Source organism: Cyclopterus lumpus, chromosome 18 (genome assembly GCF_009769545.1).
Source record: "Cyclopterus lumpus isolate fCycLum1 chromosome 18, fCycLum1.pri, whole genome shotgun sequence".
NCBI lineage: Eukaryota > Metazoa > Chordata > Actinopteri > Perciformes > Cyclopteridae > Cyclopterus > Cyclopterus lumpus.
This window is the reverse complement of record NC_046983.1, coordinates 15,510,586-15,528,356: the sequence shown is the minus strand read 5'-3', so window position 1 is coordinate 15,528,356 and position 17,771 is coordinate 15,510,586. Positions and strand designations below refer to the sequence as shown.

At 43.1% G+C, this 17,771-nt stretch overlaps 2 protein-coding genes across 2 annotated transcripts; both read right to left on the bottom strand.

The window, feature by feature from the left end:
- Positions 1-4,204: 4,204 nt before the first annotated feature.
- On the bottom strand, positions 4,205-12,569 carry spata6l (spermatogenesis associated 6-like). The gene is made up of 12 exons (XM_034557390.1): positions 12,522-12,569; positions 11,049-11,186; positions 10,784-10,832; positions 10,551-10,592; positions 10,284-10,408; positions 9,992-10,084; positions 8,833-9,045; positions 6,769-6,868; positions 6,554-6,600; positions 4,874-4,995; positions 4,667-4,760; positions 4,205-4,270 (listed from the first exon to the last, which is right to left on the bottom strand). Exons 1-12 carry the CDS (start codon positions 12,567-12,569, stop codon positions 4,205-4,207), a joined length of 1,137 nt encoding a protein of 378 aa, XP_034413281.1.
- Positions 12,570-13,693: 1,124 nt separating this feature from the next.
- On the bottom strand, positions 13,694-17,485 carry trmt10a (tRNA methyltransferase 10A). Its single transcript, XM_034557643.1, has 7 exons — positions 17,176-17,485; positions 16,661-16,832; positions 16,497-16,568; positions 16,346-16,420; positions 15,543-15,692; positions 15,343-15,448; positions 13,694-14,275 (listed from the first exon to the last, which is right to left on the bottom strand). The coding sequence occupies exons 1-7, from the start codon at positions 17,457-17,459 to the stop codon at positions 14,100-14,102; spliced, it is 1,035 nt and encodes a 344-aa protein (XP_034413534.1). The 5' UTR covers positions 17,460-17,485; the 3' UTR covers positions 13,694-14,099.
- Between the last annotated feature and the right edge of the window lie 286 nt (positions 17,486-17,771).

Genomic DNA, 17,771 nt, shown 5'->3' with positions numbered 1-17,771 from the left:
AAATTTGAAGGAAATCTGCAAATCAAAATGAGAACGAATGCTTGTTTCCATCCACTACCGTTATGCGATTATTAGAAGTTAGTTAATCTAGATTAACACCTCATGATGCTAATTCTCCAGTTTGAAAACCCACTTCGAACCTCAAACTGTGAAAAACAATTTAGAAAACTCAATGGAAATATGACATTTCTGTTTGTTTTATGCGTTGTAGTGAGGAAGGTTACATCGGGTCTGTGTGGAGTGATGAGGTTGATGAGATTCTTTGGACGTTGAAGCCACATGCTTCATGTACTTCATGCTTCATCATTAATACGCTAAATCTGTTCATTGTAGTTTCATTGTTTGTCGCCTCGGACAAACACTTTTTTTGGCAATATTTCACTATTTTGTAGATATTTTTCAGCTTTTCCACACAGGTTTGTTTGTGAGAAAAAACAATGTGCATTAAAACAGGTGGATGGAAACATAATTAATGTGCTTAGTTCATTTTATGCCAATCTAGTAAATACATTTTGATAGTTATTGTGGGCAGGTGGAAATGATGGCAACGATGGCAATTACTTAACCAGTAGTTTTAAAAACACTATGGACACATTGGTGAGATGGACAGACGACCAATGGGCCTGACCTTCAATGACAGTTAATGCCACAAATGATACAAATGTCTGTACTTATGTTAATGCTCCGAGGCTGCACTGTTATTTGTGATGATCACTGCGCGTGATGCTTGTGGTCTAACGTTTCTTTTTATAAAATGTATACCCATGTCTGTAACTGAGCTGTTTATTTGACTCCGAGCAGCAGCTGAATATTATGATGCCTACACATGCACATACTGTACAGTACTTAAGCTTGGAATAAGTAGTGTAAAGTTGTTTGGTGAAGTCAACTTAAAAAACACATAACCTGGGCCCAACAGGGTTTTCTGTTGTACTAATTATGGTATGTGCCCAGTGAAGGTCCCATAATCAATGTTTCCAGCATGATAATCAATACCATTGTCTCTAGGTTGTAGTAGCAGTCATTCTTTTCTTTGGTTTACTTTACATCATGCCAAGAGTCTGAGCCAAATACCTTTCCCATCTCCTGGCAGGACAAACAATAATCCATCCCAACACTCAACTCAATGACACTCATGTTATCCCATAATGTTATCCCATAACATCACATATGGAGGCATTTTCTAGAACTACAGACTCAGCACATCTGCATTCTACACGCAGCCATCAAGCTTCTTGGTAGTTTGTTGCTCAGATTGTGGTAGAAATTAAACTATCGGGTAGTTTACAGCGCATTATCCTGCTGTGGGATGTGTTCCACTTGAAGCTACATGGTGCATGATGCTCGTTAGACATGCTACTTTTAGTGGTCTAGCTTGGGGGGAAAGGTCACCTAAGAAACTCCTGGGACATTTTCTGCAGCTAATGTGTCAATAATTAACCATGTGCGTAGCTAGGCCGGTGTAGAAAATTAGCAAATGCATACACTACATTAAAGAGGTTATAGGTTGATTTCAGTGGTCCAGTTTGGAACAATCCCAGAAGAGAGACTTTAGATATTAACATCTGTCCCCAGACCAACAACCATGTGCCAATACTGTGCAGTGTTAGCTTCTACCTAGCATAGAAACAATATCTAATGCTACTTTATATCTTTCCGCTTTGTCCTTCACAAAGTATCATGCAGTTGTTCAGAGGTCATGGAGTGTTGAAAGAGTAAACCAATGTCTATTTTCAGAATAATACAAATGTCCAATGGATCAGCGTAATGGTGTTCACCGAGTGCTGTCAGGTTCAGTGTGATTTCACATACTGGACATCATTGGAACATATCTGGTGATGTGTATGTGTTATGGGCTTCATGAGACTTTCCATTACCTTTCCCCAAGACGACAACATTCCAGATCCATTGTGAGTCTCAGTATCTTGGTTTCAGTCGTCCATACACTGCCAAAAGGGCCATATTTAAAATAAGACAGGGCGATTGTTTGTAATTCCATACTGATCAGAAATGATAAGCCCGAACAAATCAGGTTGTATTCTACATTTCAAAAGCACATTGGCATCAACCCATCCCCCTTTCACTCCAACTACTTGAGTACTTACAGCATGTGAATCAACATTATGTGTAACTGCAAGCAAATAAAAGAAAGTTGCTCATTATTTGCCTGTTTTTGTTGTTTTTATTGTTGTTATCGACTAACCATATATTTTGAGTAAACTGGTTGAAACAAGTAATATTCTGCTAGTGTAGGAACATTCACAGTGCAGTTTTCTTCTGTGACATGTTTATATATGCAAAATAGGCATTAACTTATTACATATGTTTTATACATTTACAGAAATATCTAAATAATAATAATAATCAAAATAAATCTGACAAAATGATTGTTTCATTTTGTTGACACAGAGTCAAAGTTTTTTTTAGAGTGAATTTTGTATCACTCCATGAATCTGAAAATACTATCAGCAGGCATAACCATGCTTTTAGGAATATAATGTTGTATATATTAGACTATAAATGATACTGGAATGTTTGGTGTACGTGTGTAAGTGCTAAGTGAAGACTGGTTCAGAGTCTAAAGAAATCTCATTTAGAGACAATTTAAATAACTGTAATATAGAATTAAATACTTTTTACAAGACACTAGTTTAATAGGGTGAAAACAGAAGTAACTAATAGACGTTCCCAGTTGATTACTTACATTAAGCCAATCATTTTTTGTATTACAGGTTTTCCAAAACGTTATGTTTAAATATGCAAATGAGGCATTATCTAATGGTAACTTTTGGTGAATTTAGGAGAAATCTACAGACGCAAATAAACAAAGAACACCTGAATGTGTATGTGGATTAGCCTGAGGTGTCGGCCCTCGAGACCTACCACACAACCCTATTTAAGACAAAATATGGTTTATGCTTAAAATAGTTGATGTTTTTTATCAGTTCTTATAATCATTATTATCTCAGTGCACCTGATACATTTAACGTACTGTTTGCCTTTCAGATGATTTGCCACATGTGTATATAGTGTACTGTGATTGTACACAGAATTGCATTGTGGAAGAAAATATGTATCTGTATGAACATTGCTGAATCATTGTTGCGATTGAATAATTCAAAAGTGGACTAACCGGGATGCAGGAATAAACCATACAAGCCCCTACTCGCTGCAAACTGTCTGTTATTTGCAGAATGAAGACTTGTGTTGAATCTGCACTGCACTGAGGCCAATAGTTTGACTGCTTGTTACACCAAAATAGAGTTCTGCTTCAGCAGCCATTCCACAATAGATCACAATGTCCCCGATGGAGCCGGTGGTTAATACCACGCAGTCAGGGTGAGCAGCTATTGCTCTGATATACAGCCGTAGTTCACACAGATAGACACAGTTTGCTTTGACCTTCTGGGGATTCACCTGAGGACTCGACAATGTCAACTTGAAAGAGTACCAGAATGGGGACGTATGGCTTCAACCTCCCATTACTGAGTAGTGTGAGGTTGAAGTCATACGTCATACTAAACCGAGGGATAACAATGAACTTCTACACGCGATATTTGAACATGAAACACATTACCAAAGTTATCATGTGTAGACATGTACATGTTTGTGTGTGGATATTTATCAAACCACTGCAGTGTACCTCTATGTACACACACACACACACACACACACACACACATCAGGAGAGTCTTGACCTCTGAAGACTTCCTTGGCAAGGTGATAGTCTCTACCCCTAAAGGAGAGGAAAGAAACCGACATCACACATGTACAGCAACAATCACCGTTCAATGCTTGATTTAGAAAGGTGTTCCCAGCTTGTCATTTGTAGTACAGTTGATGTAGCGAAGGTTTACAGGACAGTCTTGTTTTAGTTGCCAGTATAGATACAAGACAGTGTTACCATGTGGCCATTACATGCTATGCATCTTAAGCATGATGTGGGCGACTGTGGGTCAGTGGTCAGTGGTTAGCAGGTCTGTCTTTCAATCAGGTGGTTGGTGGTTCAATCCCCGCCCTAGTCCATGTGTCCTTGAGCAAGACACTTAACCCTGAATTGTTCCCTGTAGCTGTGTCTACGGTGTATGAATGTAACATGATTGTAAGTCGCTTTGGATAAAAGCGTCAGCTAAATAAAATGTAATGATGTCACTCGTTTATTTCATGTGAGTCCACCTCACCGTTCCAGAGCCTGGGCAAGTCGTCACGGTGGACCTGGAGAGATGGACCTCCGGGCTAAAACCTCGTCTACCTCGGAGGTCGAGGCCCCCTGAAACACAATGTCATATTTTCTTTGTGGTATCGTTGATTTGAGATCTTGTTTGTGTTCCAAGAGCTATTTAGTAAAGTGGCAAACTCGTGCTAAAATTCCCACGGATAAGTTTGACCTCAAAGACACTTCAATGGACAAGCTTGCATATTTGGCAAAATCCTTTAAAAAAAATTTAAAGGCAGGTCACTTATTAAAGCCAAGTAAAACACAAGGGATTCAAATCACCCGTACTATAAAAGTTAACATGGTACAAACCAGAACAACAGGAGTTTTGAGTTTGATTAAACATCTAATTAAAACAGGCTTCTCATTGAAATATGATGATATATATTTCTGGAAAAGAATCTCTGTAATATACGTACATATATATATATATATTTATATATTACTTACATAGGCAAGTCTGCATACAGCTTTTGGAGTTGTAAGGAGTCCCCGAACACGCGCTTGGACCTCTTCCCATTCTCTGTGAGAGCTGGACTGAGACCTGGACATCATACCGATAGGCCTTCATTTCATTTAGATATTTTGTGATTATATTCTCCACCTACAGTATGTAATGAGGTGCATGCTTATATTATGAATGTCGAGGAAAAGGACCTGCGGTGCCTGGTGTGTCGCCTGGAAGAGCGCCACCGCCCTGAAGGTTCAGGACCTTGGTGGTAATCAAGAGGGTCACGTGTCTCTGAAGAACTGGAGTCGTCTTCTGATATCCCTCCAACCTACCAATGGAAGCAGAGGGTTTCTGTTCACCGTCACATTAATGCATCTGTTCCTCGGCAATGGATTTACATCACCCTTTAATTATGCTCAGTTGCAGTTAAAGGCTACATCATTTCAACTTAAATGTATGATATATTTAGATTGTAACAGATACCAAATCTACATACTATCTACATACATAGTACATACCTCATCATCATTTAAATGTAGGCCTGTGTATTCAAACATTATTACGGGTTCCAATCCCATAATTAGAAGTCCCATGTTGTGGATTTCAAGAATAGTTCAACTTGTTGGTAATTTTTATTTCTGTCCCAGAGCAAGATGAGAAAATGAGGTCCAGAGCTGGAGTCAGTATGTGTAGCCTAGCTTAGCATAAAGACTGAACACAGGGTGAAAAAATCTGCCCAGTTTCACAATACACATTCTAACATCTTTAAAAATGTTTATTTCATCTGGAAACAAACAGAAATCTAAAATCAATGATGTGTGATCAACCTGCTGGAACTATTTCCACCATCTGGGCGGAGCTTCATTAACCCTGCACGGTACGACACGGTGCTACTCAACTCAACTTGCTCTTTTTCAGTTTCCCATTATGGTAATGGTAAATGGACTGTATATATAAAATACTTTTCTAGTGTGTAATGTTGTTCATTCTGGTCACATGACATCTATTGTTTCTGTCCATCCTGATCGAGGCTCCTCCCCTGTGTCTCTCCTGAAGGTTTTTCTCTGAACCGATGTGAGGTCCCGGGACATAGGATGTCGTATGTGTACGGATTGTATAGCCCTATATATAAAGGGCTATACAAGATAAATTGAATTGAATTGTCCAACCACTCAAAGCACTTTATAACATGTCATCATTCACCCATTCATAAACTGATGACAGGGGCTGTACCATCAGGACTAACTAACATTCATTCATACAACATTCACACACTAGGCACAGCTACGGCAGCCATTTAAACCCAATTACAGGTTGAGTGCCTTGCCCAAGGACACATCGACATGGACTATCAGAGCACTATGGCAATAATAATAATTCTTTATGAGTCCTGCAGCGGTGAAAAAATACAAACATCATATTTGACATTATTTACATAGATGAAATGTTTGGTCTCTGCATGTTGACCCATCCTCAGTAAATAAGGAGCAGTGGGCTGCTGTGAAGCACCCGGGGAGCCACTGGGGGTTCAGTTCTTAATTCGACATGCGAACTATGGGGAGACCAGGGATCGAACCAGCTACCTTGTGGTCTCAGGACGACCACCATGAGCTACAGACAGCCAATTAGCTGAGATGTAGGAGCTACCAGTTGAGGTTCATACATTTGAGTGTTGATTTTTTATAAACAAGATTCAATGACCTTTAGACATGTTGTCGTTGCATTTCTAAACTTTGGACAGCCAGGCTAGCTGTTTCCCTGTGCATCCCGTCTTTATGCTAAGCTAGGCTAACCGTATCCTGACTTCATCTGATAAACCCGATAACTTCCTGTCAAAGAAGCCAGAGTCAAAAGAATATGAATACAATATACAAATCGTTTCCTACCAAACCGTTGGAGGAGGATGTCCACCTGCCAGTCAGAGAAGATCTCACTAAAACAGTCAAAAGAGTCACAACAGATTAGAAGAACAGAACGTTGACTGTGTAGATTACAGCCATGTCAACAGAGCAGTATACACTAAACTTTACAAGCTTTTATGGTCACTTGTTGGGGCTATAATCCATGTGTAGTAGACTTAAAGTAGCATCAGACATTCTACCTTTGGATGAAGACCTGGTCAAAGGTGAAGAGGAGTTGGTAAACACTGCAGAGCGCTGGGGCGAGGAAGATGGACCGGCTCCGGGCCAGGAAGTCCTCATCTACACGGGAGAGGGATGACACGGGGAGCAGGATGTTCACAACCAAGAGGGTTGGGATAAGAAAGGTTTAAGAGAATGGGAGACAACTCATATAGACGATGTTCAGAGCAGCAAATATGTTTCCTGAAAGATAATAATTAGCCATGGAGACCAACCAATCCCCAAAGGTCCTCTCAGTCCACTGCTGTGAGACCCAACTGTCAAATCATCAGAGAAATCACAAACTGTATCTGTAACTTTAAAGTGAGGCCATACAACCTCTGAATGGACAAATAACACAAATGAGAAATGCACTTTCTGACCAATGAAACGCTCCCTTGGTCAATTCAATGCACTCGGGGGTTTGGCTGTTCCCTTCTCTTGGTCTGATATGGCGTGAAGTGTTCTGGAACAGATCAATTAAGCACAACACAGGCTAGCTTAAAGACAAAAACCAAGACCAGAACACACCAGTCACACTCATTCTGTTAACTGGAACTGTTGGTCGCTGATGGGAAACTATAAACAATATGAAAAGGTGAGAAGAAAGGCAGAGCCCCCAGCGGACTGATCGTCTCCATAGCAACGTTACAGCTCCTAGACCAAATAAAATGAAGTAAAGCTATAACTTTCCCCAGAGCTTTCAACCACATCTCATGGTCCTTATCATCTATTGGAGATGCTCAGCTGACGCCACCTGACCTCAGTATGGGGCGTCAGTCGGGTATGAACAACTCTGGTGAAGACCAACAGACGTAATTGAGCTTGGAAAAGTAAGTGACAGACATGTTGATCCATTTAGCATGACGGGAGCCCTGTTGGTACACAAACACACCGAGGGTGTCAGACGGACATCTGAAGAACATCTCACTTGGTCGGCTTGATCACATGAGGTGGGTATCTAGAGGGCCTGCCAACCCACACACTGGGAAATAGGACAACAGATTGTTCTTGCAAGTCAATCAGAGCAGACTGGGCGTGTCATGGTTTATGGGTTAGGTTCATACATGTGTCAGTAATCCCTTGTTATCCATAAGATAAACAGGTTCCCACTGTTACATGGCCACAGACAGCTGATGTTGGGTGGGTCACATGGAGCACTGAGCGTGCAATGTAAAATTAAATAAAGTGAAATCAACATGAGTTTGGATGCATTTACAGTTATGGGATGGACATTTGTTATGTGTATGTTATGTTTAAGTGGTGGATCTGTAGTATATGACCTGTTTTGGAAGTATTTTTTTTAATTTGTTTATTTGATAAGGGACATTAATATAAACATTTCTGTAAATGTGCCAGAGTTAGCCAAGAGGCTATTTTTCATCTGTAGTCCCAAGAGGCAGATGTTATGAAACAAACCTAAAAACATAAGATTACATATACAATGTACAAACAAGCAACATAAAATAAGGGAGAACTATGTTAAAATGGACAGAATAAAAACGTCCATGTCAGAGACCCAAAACATAAAGCATACAGAGTAAATTAAATATATAACCACAGACAGGTAAACAACAACAAAAGACATACATGCAGGTGGAGTGAATGGTCCACCAGCAAAGTCAAGACATACAGACCTAAAAACAGACAGTCAACAACTGACAGACAAACTGATTGACTGACAGATTGAGGACGGGTAGGAGCAGTTACAGTCTAGTGCTGACAGAGCTGGTACTCATGAACCATTTCTTTGTCTCAGCTTTAAAATAATTGAATGATTGTAGTATCCACCTCATCCCCTCAGATTATGTTGTTATTATTTATTATGCTTTTGTAACTAACTGTCAAACCTTCTCTACGGTGAAACATCCCATAACATGGAAGAGGAGAGAGAGGACAGTGATATTTGTATTAGATTAGACAAGTTAAGAGAACACTCAGTGCTGGCTTAGCTCTTCTCTGCCATCTTGTGGCTGGAAATGGCAGCAACGTTTTAAACAAATCAATTGTTAATTCTTAATTAAATATGTGCTGTTTGTGCTCACAGGCTGGGAGGTGCTGCTTGTGTCCCAGTTAGCTGGGCCTGCAGAGACCAGGCTGAGCCGAGCCAGGCTCAGAGGGGACAGGGACCGGGCTCTGGGGACCCATGACGGGGACCCGGCACCTCGCCTCCTTCCAAGGGTTAGAGGTTGGCTCCTCTGGGGGGAGGATCTCCTGGGTCTGCTGGAGTGTTTCCTGTTCCTCTTCATCACTGGCCCCTGGAACAGAAGAGTGGATGTCTCAGAACCAGCGTTAGCTTAAACATAACATAAGGGCCGGGCTTTCTGCTGGAACCATAGCTGGAACATTTAAATCAAATATTCATTTGGAGATGCAAGCCAAGGGAGGTATGCAATCATAAGTCATTCAAATATGAACACACGATCTCCGAGTTAGTTATTCACTGTGATCTACACTTTCCACGGATATCATTATTATATCTGCTACATGTATTTATTAGTGGACTGCATGGCGGTAGCACTGTCGCCTCACAGCAAGAGGGGCCAGGGTTCCATCCCCGATCCCAGATGGCCCTTCTGTGTGGATTCTGCATGTTCTCCCGGTGTCAGAGTGGGTTCCCTCTGGGTTCTCCGGTTCCTCCACAACTGAGACTCTAAACCCCCCGTAGGTGTGAATGTGAGTGTAAATGGTTGTCTGTCTCTATATGAGCCCTGAGGTGGACTGGACACCTGTCCAGGTGAACCCTGCCTTCACCCAGTCAGCTGGGACCAGCTCCAGACCCTGAACAGGATTAGTGGTTCAGATAATGGAATTAGTATTATTGCTCTTTCAGTGCCGGTAAATGTGGATATCTGGAGTGCCACACCTTTAGGACTACATTTGCAAAGGTGCAACATGTTTTTCTCACAAGCCAATCAGAGCAGACTACTCTTAAGAGACCAAGCGTTTCAGACAGAGGGTGAATACAGGTATATTCAGACAGACAGCTCTGCGTTGTTCAACATTAAAGCAGGTACACATGATCTCCTGGAAACCCAGAAGTATGAACCTGAAGAGGAGTGTGATACGTCTCTAGTAGTGGACTGTATCATGTGTGGGTCTGCTCCTGCCAGAAATCTAATCTGGTTCAGTTAATGTGGTCACCTCAGAGTTACCTTTGAGTTATCATGCATCATCTACATAAATGTTGAGCCATGTCTTTACCATGAGTACGTTGGGGTAAATGTTGATCTCCGCATCAGCTGAGCACTCAATGATGGTAGTTTTGGTGGAAAACTCTAACCTTGGAGCGATACCCTGGAAAAGAACAAGAGGAGAAGAAATATGTGAGCCATAATTACATATAACTGCAAACATCACACTTATAGACCGTCTTCATCTTGTCCCTGCTACTGTGGCCAAGGAAATTAATAATGTGCTAGTGATGCATCCATGTGAACAGGCTCCACACAGTGGGAACTAGACAGCATTAGAAGTGTCAGAGGGTTGGACCTACTGGGAAGTGAACTGCTCGGGTCATCAGAACCTCTCGGTCCACTCCAGAGGAGGAGTGAACCAGTTTGGGCTGTGGGAATAAGAAGCGTCGAGCATCTTCTTCAAAGCAGGCCAGAGGGTGCGGCGCTGCAAACACAAACACACTTCTGCTACTTCCTGTTCTCCGGGCCGTAACCTGCTGGTTGGGTTAAAGTCTGCAGCGCTACATGTCGCCATATTTCTAACCAGTGGAACAAAGAAGTATGAATGTATAGACCAATAACCTCACCTGGGGGAATCAGTTGCATCAGTTCAATAGTGACCGTCTCATCTGGGGAGATATATATATCTGATATAATATATATATTATATATGATGATATATATGATGATATTATATATCATGACAGGCAATTCATTTATGAAGATAGAAATCTGAGATGGGATAATGTCTGAAGAAGAAATAGTAATATCTGCTACACAGACAGTATAGGTGTTTACAACCAAATATTAATGAACTTACATTGAAGCATGACAGCGATGTCTCCAGGGTCCACTGCATGCCTGAAAATCTAGACCAAAAAAATATTCATGTTGTTGTTTTTTATTCTATTCTATGGCTTCCTTATTTTACAAATAATATTGATGTTGTATAGCCACCGGAGTGGTTATTGGTAGGAACGGTCCAGTACAGTTGAATTCATTTATGGTATTAAACACAGCTAACTTTATGGAGAATGGTAATATCTAACATTTATTCCCATCTGTAATCAGAAGTAGAGACGTACCTTTTCAAAGGTCATCTTCTCATGGAAGAGCAGAGGAAAGACAGCAGGGAGACGCTGGGACTGAGCGCACTGCCCCATGAAGCACATGCTGAGGGAGAGGTGCTCCTTGGCTGGCAGGTGGACTCCAGGACAAGAAACCTGCGCGTGGGAGGAACGTGGACGACTGAGAGGGATCCATGTGTTACTGAAGGCCACTTCTGGTTCAGTTGGACTAGCGTTGTCTCTTGTTCACCCTTTATTCAAATATGTATTTCCCTCTGAGGTGGATTCAGCATGGACATGATTGGAATTGTAACACACAAGAACAATGCATCACCTTGTTATGTCTCCTAAATCATTTATATGTATTTGTAGTTGCTTATATATATATATATATATATATATATATATATATATATATATATATATATATATATATATATATATAGAGAGAGAGAGAGAGAGAGAGAGAGAGAGAGAGAGAGAGAGAGAGAGAGAGCGAGAGCGAGAGAGAGAAATAAATAAATTATATAACTGCAGCAAAACAAATATACATTTGTCTTCTACATGATCATCAACTGGTGAGGATGTTTGGCCTCAGACATGCTGCACGGACAGATTCATATTTCTGAGACTAATGAAAAGGCCTTTTAAACAATAATCCATCCAATGCATATAGTCTGCAGGAAGCGGTTAGAAGAGTAGAAGCAGAAACTCCACTGTTTACTACACCCAATGCTAAAGCTACAGATCACAGACAGACAGGTCTTGTTACCATGGACAGACAGACAGGTCTTGTTACCATGGACAGAGAGACAGGTCTTGTTACCATGGACAGAGAGACAGGTCTTGTTACCATGGACAGGGAGACAGGTCTTGTTACCATGGACAGAGAGACAGGTCTTGTTACCATGGACAGAGAGACAGGTCTTGTTACCATGGACAGACAGACAGGTCTTGTTACCATGGACAGAGAGACAGGTCTTGTTACCATGGACAGACAGACAGGTCTTGTTACCATGGACAGAGAGACAGGTCTTGTTACCATGGACAGACAGACAGGTCTTGTTACCATGGACAGACAGACAGGTCTTGTTACCATGGACAGAGAGACAGGTCTTGTTACCATGGACAGAGAGACAGGTCTTGTTACCATGGACAGAGAGACAGGTCTTGTTACCATGGACAGGGAGACAGGTCTTGTTACCATGGACAGAGAGACAGGTCTTGTTACCATGGACAGAGAGACAGGTCTTGTTACCATGGACAGACAGACAGGTCTTGTTACCATGGACAGAGAGACAGGTCTTGTTACCATGGACAGACAGACAGGTCTTGTTACCATGGACAGAGAGACAGGTCTTGTTACCATGGACAGAGAGACAGGTCTTGTTACCATGGACAGACAGACAGGTCTTGTTACCATGGACAGAGAGACAATCCAGATACTACATTGGTCCACTTGGTGTGGGGGGGGGGGGGGGGGGGTCTCACCGCTCGGAACTTGAACTCGACCAGAACCTTCAGAGCGTTCCGGGACATCGGACTCAGGAGCAGCTTCAGCCGAATCAAGCCTCCTCTTCTCCGGGTTCAGCGTTGACATATCTTGTTACCATGGACACAACAACTTCCGGGCTTCGTTGCTGGAGCAAACAGGGGTGTCCCGTCCATGTTTGGTAAACGTGTTATTATTATTATCATTATGGCTCGATCCCAGTTGCCACGCTCAATGCCTTGGAGGTCCGTGAGGGTTCGGTTCCCCCCGTCACATCAAGGAGGGTTCGAGTCTCTCAGGCATGTTGAGCCCTTCCGGAAGTCAGCATTGGATGCACTTCGCCCAAGGGAAGTACCCACATTTCATTGCAATGTGACGTTAAACAGGTAACCAGTGAGGCGTAAAAGGTACAAATGGGTGTTCATCCTGATACTCAGAGCATTAAAGATTGAACTTAAAAACACATGAAATCAGAGGATATGTATTTATTCAGCAAATTCTTCATTTTATCTTTGAAGTTGTTTTGAAAAAAGACTATTACTAGATTATTAGACAAACCTCTCGTCTTGTGAGGGAAGAACAGGGAGTAAAAGTAGGATAAATACCCACCCTCGTGGATCATATTTTGTGACGTTGTCGTCGGTGGCGATCCATTCGTATGTTCAGCCCTCAGAGGGCTCAGGGGTTAAGGCCCTAGGGGGACACCAGAGGGTGATCCTCTGTCACCACGTACTAAAACCGTCTCCCTGATAGAAATGTTTTCACGTAACTATCATTAGGCCAGGCCTGATTAAGACCCATTGATACACTTGTTTTTGTGACGCTGCAGTGACAGTTTGATTGATAGATGATCTTTCAGAACACTTCCCATTGGCCTTTGTTCTTCAGTGGTCACATGGTTCCACGACATGTTGCTGTGGCACTGTGATGTGAACACATTTTAACATTTGCTTTAATTCCAATGTAGCTTTTAACGTCATGTCCCCATAGCTGTCATGTATGATGGCATACGGGGCAGTATCATGCTGCTCTACTTGTAACCAGGGCCAGAATTGCTCCAGCAACGAACCCCGGAAGTTGTTGTGTCCACGCTAACGGGACGTCCCCTCTGTCTAGATCACATTGTTCATTCCTTTAAGAAAATGACACCTCTATGCAACAGCCTCTCCAGACTGGTCATCAGGCAGGATTTAGTGGCATCTAGTGGTGAGGTTACAGAACAGTTTTCTACCGCTCATAACATTTCATAGTCAGAATTGATGCTACTGGTGTCAGCCAGTGCACCTGGTCTCTTGCTTCAAAATCGGAAAAAACTGAACAACGATGCATGTAGAAATTATAATAATAAACTGTATATTCTGCCAAAAACGTAAAACTGAAATTTCAATTAGCTGTGTTTAACTAAATGTTCCCCCATTACCAGTAGGCAAAAAGTCAAAATCAATAAATATCTGGTTTTAAAAGAAAGAAAAAAAGCATTTTGAAATTTCAAAGAAACCGATGCTTGTAAACAGCCTCAGCATCAATATATCCATGTGTTGTGAACTTTGGTCAAAGTTGTCAGTTTGAACTGCGTTTTAGGTTCTTTTCTCGGTCTGGTCCGGTGTGTCGGGGTCAGAGTCTTCCTCTTCTTTTGCCGGGACAGCTGTTCCGTCCTGGCCGACGGCCACCGCTCCTTTCCTCTGAGGCAGGACGGTGAAGAAGGCCTCCTGCCAGCTGCTCTTCTCCAGGTAAGCCAGGACGATCTCAAACACTGACGGAGGGACCAAAGCACACTTTTAAAACCCAATGCAGGCACTGATGGGAGCTTTAGAGTCAACCAACACACATAATCGAGATCGCTCAATTGATGCTTTGGCCGTGCGGTACGGCAGCTCCAATTGTCAAGCCTTCCAATCCAAGGCTGCACATATACAGCTGCTGTTAGGTGTTGGTGTGATGCGTTTGAACATGTGCGTTGATTAGATGTGGCCTCCAGCAGATTGCCTCATTAAAGTTATCAGATTCCTTGTTAACGGCAAGTTTTAAATGCCAAAATATTGCCAAATAGGCACTTTTGCCATTTTTTTTCTCCGACACCAAATCGCCCGCCATCGTATTGTCACGATGTACTCGCCGCATGCACGAACACTGTAGCGCTGCGACGCCACGGAACAGCGACTACCGCTGCAAGACTTTAACCAACTAGCCTGAGCTAAGTGAGCGGTGCGGTTCCACGAAGGGTCATCATTGATATAAATGCTTATATATTGTCATAATATTATGCTCGAATAATGTTATACTCCAGTTCAGAATAACACATAGAAGGTGAAATGTACGTCTGGGAATGTCTGCTTCTCACAACAAACCCATATGTTATCTTCTAGTGTCATTAGAAAGTGGCCTGGCAGGGCTCAGTCCTGTGGAGAGAGGAGGTGATGGACTAATACCCCTCCTTGATAAATCTCAGCGTCAATTAGAAGTTGGGATGATGCATACCAACCTGTGAAGAAATCTGTGCATGTAAAGGCCAGGCTTCCGGTTCTAAGGGAGAGTTGTTGAGACTCCCCTGGCATTGCAATCTCAGCGCTTGTACTTTGCTTGTGATCAGAAATAAATCTACCAGAACGAGAGAAGTTGTTGGCTGAATTCTTCCAAAGGCTCTACCAGGCAGACAATTTTGAACCACGCATACAGCATCCCAACCCCCTTATCACCATGTAGAGAAGGCAAACGCTCCAAGACCTGCCATGCATAGCCATGGTTGCTAAGCGGTTATTGGACACTATCCCAGCAGAGTAAAACTGGTCAATGACCACGCATACTGACACTTGTCCTTACCATGGTTGACTGCCAGAACCTTCCGACTGTTCATCTTGACAAAATTGCTCAGAGGGAGCTGAGCGTGATCGATCCCCAGCTCCTTCGCCCTCTCAAACGTGATCCCCTGTAAACAAAACCAAGACAGGAAGCCAACGAGCACCAATCAGCAAGCAGGAACTACGACCAACACGGCATTGCAGCCTTGAAGCCAGACAGACCTTGTGGTGGTTGTGGTCCACCAGGCCTCCTATCACATAGGCCTTGTTGTGGTCCAGCTCTTCCAGCACATTGGGGGAGTCCGACGTCAGGTACACCAGCTCCTCCTGCGCCACAACTTCACTGTAGTGCTCCGTTTTAATGGTGATGTCCTGCACAGAACACACTGTTAAGCCATACTGCAGAGTGAACAATGACCATCTCCACAAGAACATTGATGCAAAGCAATGCACTTGCAAGGATCACAGACAAAATAATAAACTAGAAAACGTCTGCAGTCACATGGAAAGTCATGACACTACTATAAACAGAAGTAGTATCTTTAGATTACATGTTTGTCCTCAAGTAACTTCAGTTTAGTTCCATTAATGCCAATCGGATGTTGGAGGGTGGCAGATGAGTTATGGAGTCTCGCAGCCGGAGGACAGAAGCTGCTCTGGAGTCTGTTGGTGCGCAGGCTGTGGCTGGAAGGCGGATGTATGTTTTTATATCCTTGGAGCTCTTCACAGACTCCTCTTCTCACCAATATTGTAGTGGCGGGGGAGAGAAACCCACACAAACACAGGGAGCACATGCTAACTTCACAGACTCAGTGTCACTCAGTGCAGATTCTGCCAGTCGGGAAAGGACTTCTGCTTCGGCCGTATGACCAGTATTTTTGGAATAAAGAAAGACTTCTCTGGTTCTGCTGGATCCAGTTTATCTGCCAAAACGTGCGCACACAAACAGCCTTTTGGCCTTGTCCCAAACAAAAGCCAGACTGCAAAGAGATGCTTGGTTGTGGAAAAATAAAATAGGTGCCTACCTTCCAGTTGACCCATCCTTTGTCCTTCTTGTCCATGCTCTGCTTCAGCTGCCCCCCGAGGCTTGTCAGATACAACTGGGGAGGCGAGAGTCGTGGTTTTAGATCAGACCGGATTGTTTCTCCCGTTTCATGCCAGTCAGCAGCCACTCACCTGCACTGGATGCAAGGCCCGTCTGTTCTCTGAATAGCACCGCTGGACCTGTCGGTGAAGCTTCCCGACATCCTGAAGACACAACCACATTATCGGTCAGGAGTCAGAACCTCTAAACACATGGGGGGGCGGTCCCTCCACAGTGGTTCCAAGAGTGCGTCTACCTTGAGGAGCATGAGGTTGTCGAAGCTGCAGTCCACCACCAGCCTCAGTGAGCTGGGCGTCACCTCTCTGCGAAGACGTTTCCTGGCGCTCTGGGCCTCCTCCTCATCCTCCTGATGATGATGATGAGGCCTCTGCAGCCGGCGCTGCTGCTTCTTCTCCTTCCGTTTCTGCCTGCAGCAGAAAGCACAGGACATGACGCCATACTGCAACACTCAAAGATAATTGAGAGTATAACATACTTGGATCCATTCAGTCTTTGTTTAGAATAATACTGATGAAGATTCATGATTTGTATGCAGTATGATGGGCAAATTAAACATGGTCACAAAAAAGCAGCAGCCAGCTGTTAATGTTATGATAGTGAACCGCAGTAATAAAGTGATGGAATGAATAGATATTTTAGATGTTCCCAGTAAACACCATCATCGCTGAAAGCACTGATGACAATAACTGCTGACTCATCGGTGTCGTCTTTTAGCAGAAAGACCCCCGTGTGTAATAATGCTGGACTCACTTCCGGAGTTCCCTCTCTGCTTCCCATTTCTGCTGCTTCAGCAGCTTCTTCCGCTGACTTTTGGACACGGTCTGGTTCGCTCCGCCGCTCTCCGGCTGCTGGCTGCTCCCGGTACCTCCAGCATCGGAAGCTTCCCTGCTCTCGCTTCCCTCAGCCATTGAGGGGCATTGAACAGCTTCCTCGGAGCGAAGAGCCTCTGAAATACAACCTCGGGCAGTCAGGCACCGCCACGAGAAAGGAAACAGCGAAATAAGCTGTTCAACTCCGCCACACAGTTTCCACATGTATTTATGGTGACGCGCATGTGACGTCATTTAACCGCGCCAGATGCATTCAAATGCTATCTAAGCCGGTCGAACATTTTGAATGAGGTCGTTACTATTCAGCTCCTAGAACAACGTGATGTACAATCACAGCCCTGCATTGTTTATTGTGTCTGTCTTTGTGTTCCTATTGCTCACACCCAACCTTTAATCCATGATACAAACATAATTAAAATCCTATTCAGTTCATGTTTATACATCTCTGGTATACACACACTCATACATAGAGAAGCAGCATTCAGAAATCTGTGGTCACCCAGAGGTATTTGATAT

Excerpts from the sequence above, each read along its gene's own strand:
- spata6l (XM_034557390.1), bottom strand. The coding sequence starts at position 12,569 with ATGTCCCGGAACGCTCTGAAGGTTCTGGTCGAGTTCAAGTTCCGAGCG. Across the intron at positions 11,187-12,521 it reads TCGAGTTCAAGTTCCGAGCG|GTTTCTTGTCCTGGAGTCCA; the intron begins GTGAGACCCCCC and ends TCCCACGCGCAG. Across the intron at positions 4,996-6,553 it reads CATCCTCCTCCAACGGTTTG|GTTGGAGGGATATCAGAAGA; the intron begins GTAGGAAACGAT and ends TTCCATTGGTAG.
- trmt10a (XM_034557643.1), bottom strand. The coding sequence starts at position 17,459 with ATGTGGAAACTGTGTGGCGGAGTTGAACAGCTTATTTCGCTGTTTCCT. Across the intron at positions 16,833-17,175 it reads GCAGAGAGGGAACTCCGGAA|GCAGAAACGGAAGGAGAAGA; the intron begins GTGAGTCCAGCA and ends TTTCTGCTGCAG. Across the intron at positions 14,276-15,342 it reads GGTTCTGGCAGTCAACCATG|TGTTTGAGATCGTCCTGGCT; the intron begins GTAAGGACAAGT and ends TCCCTCCGTCAG.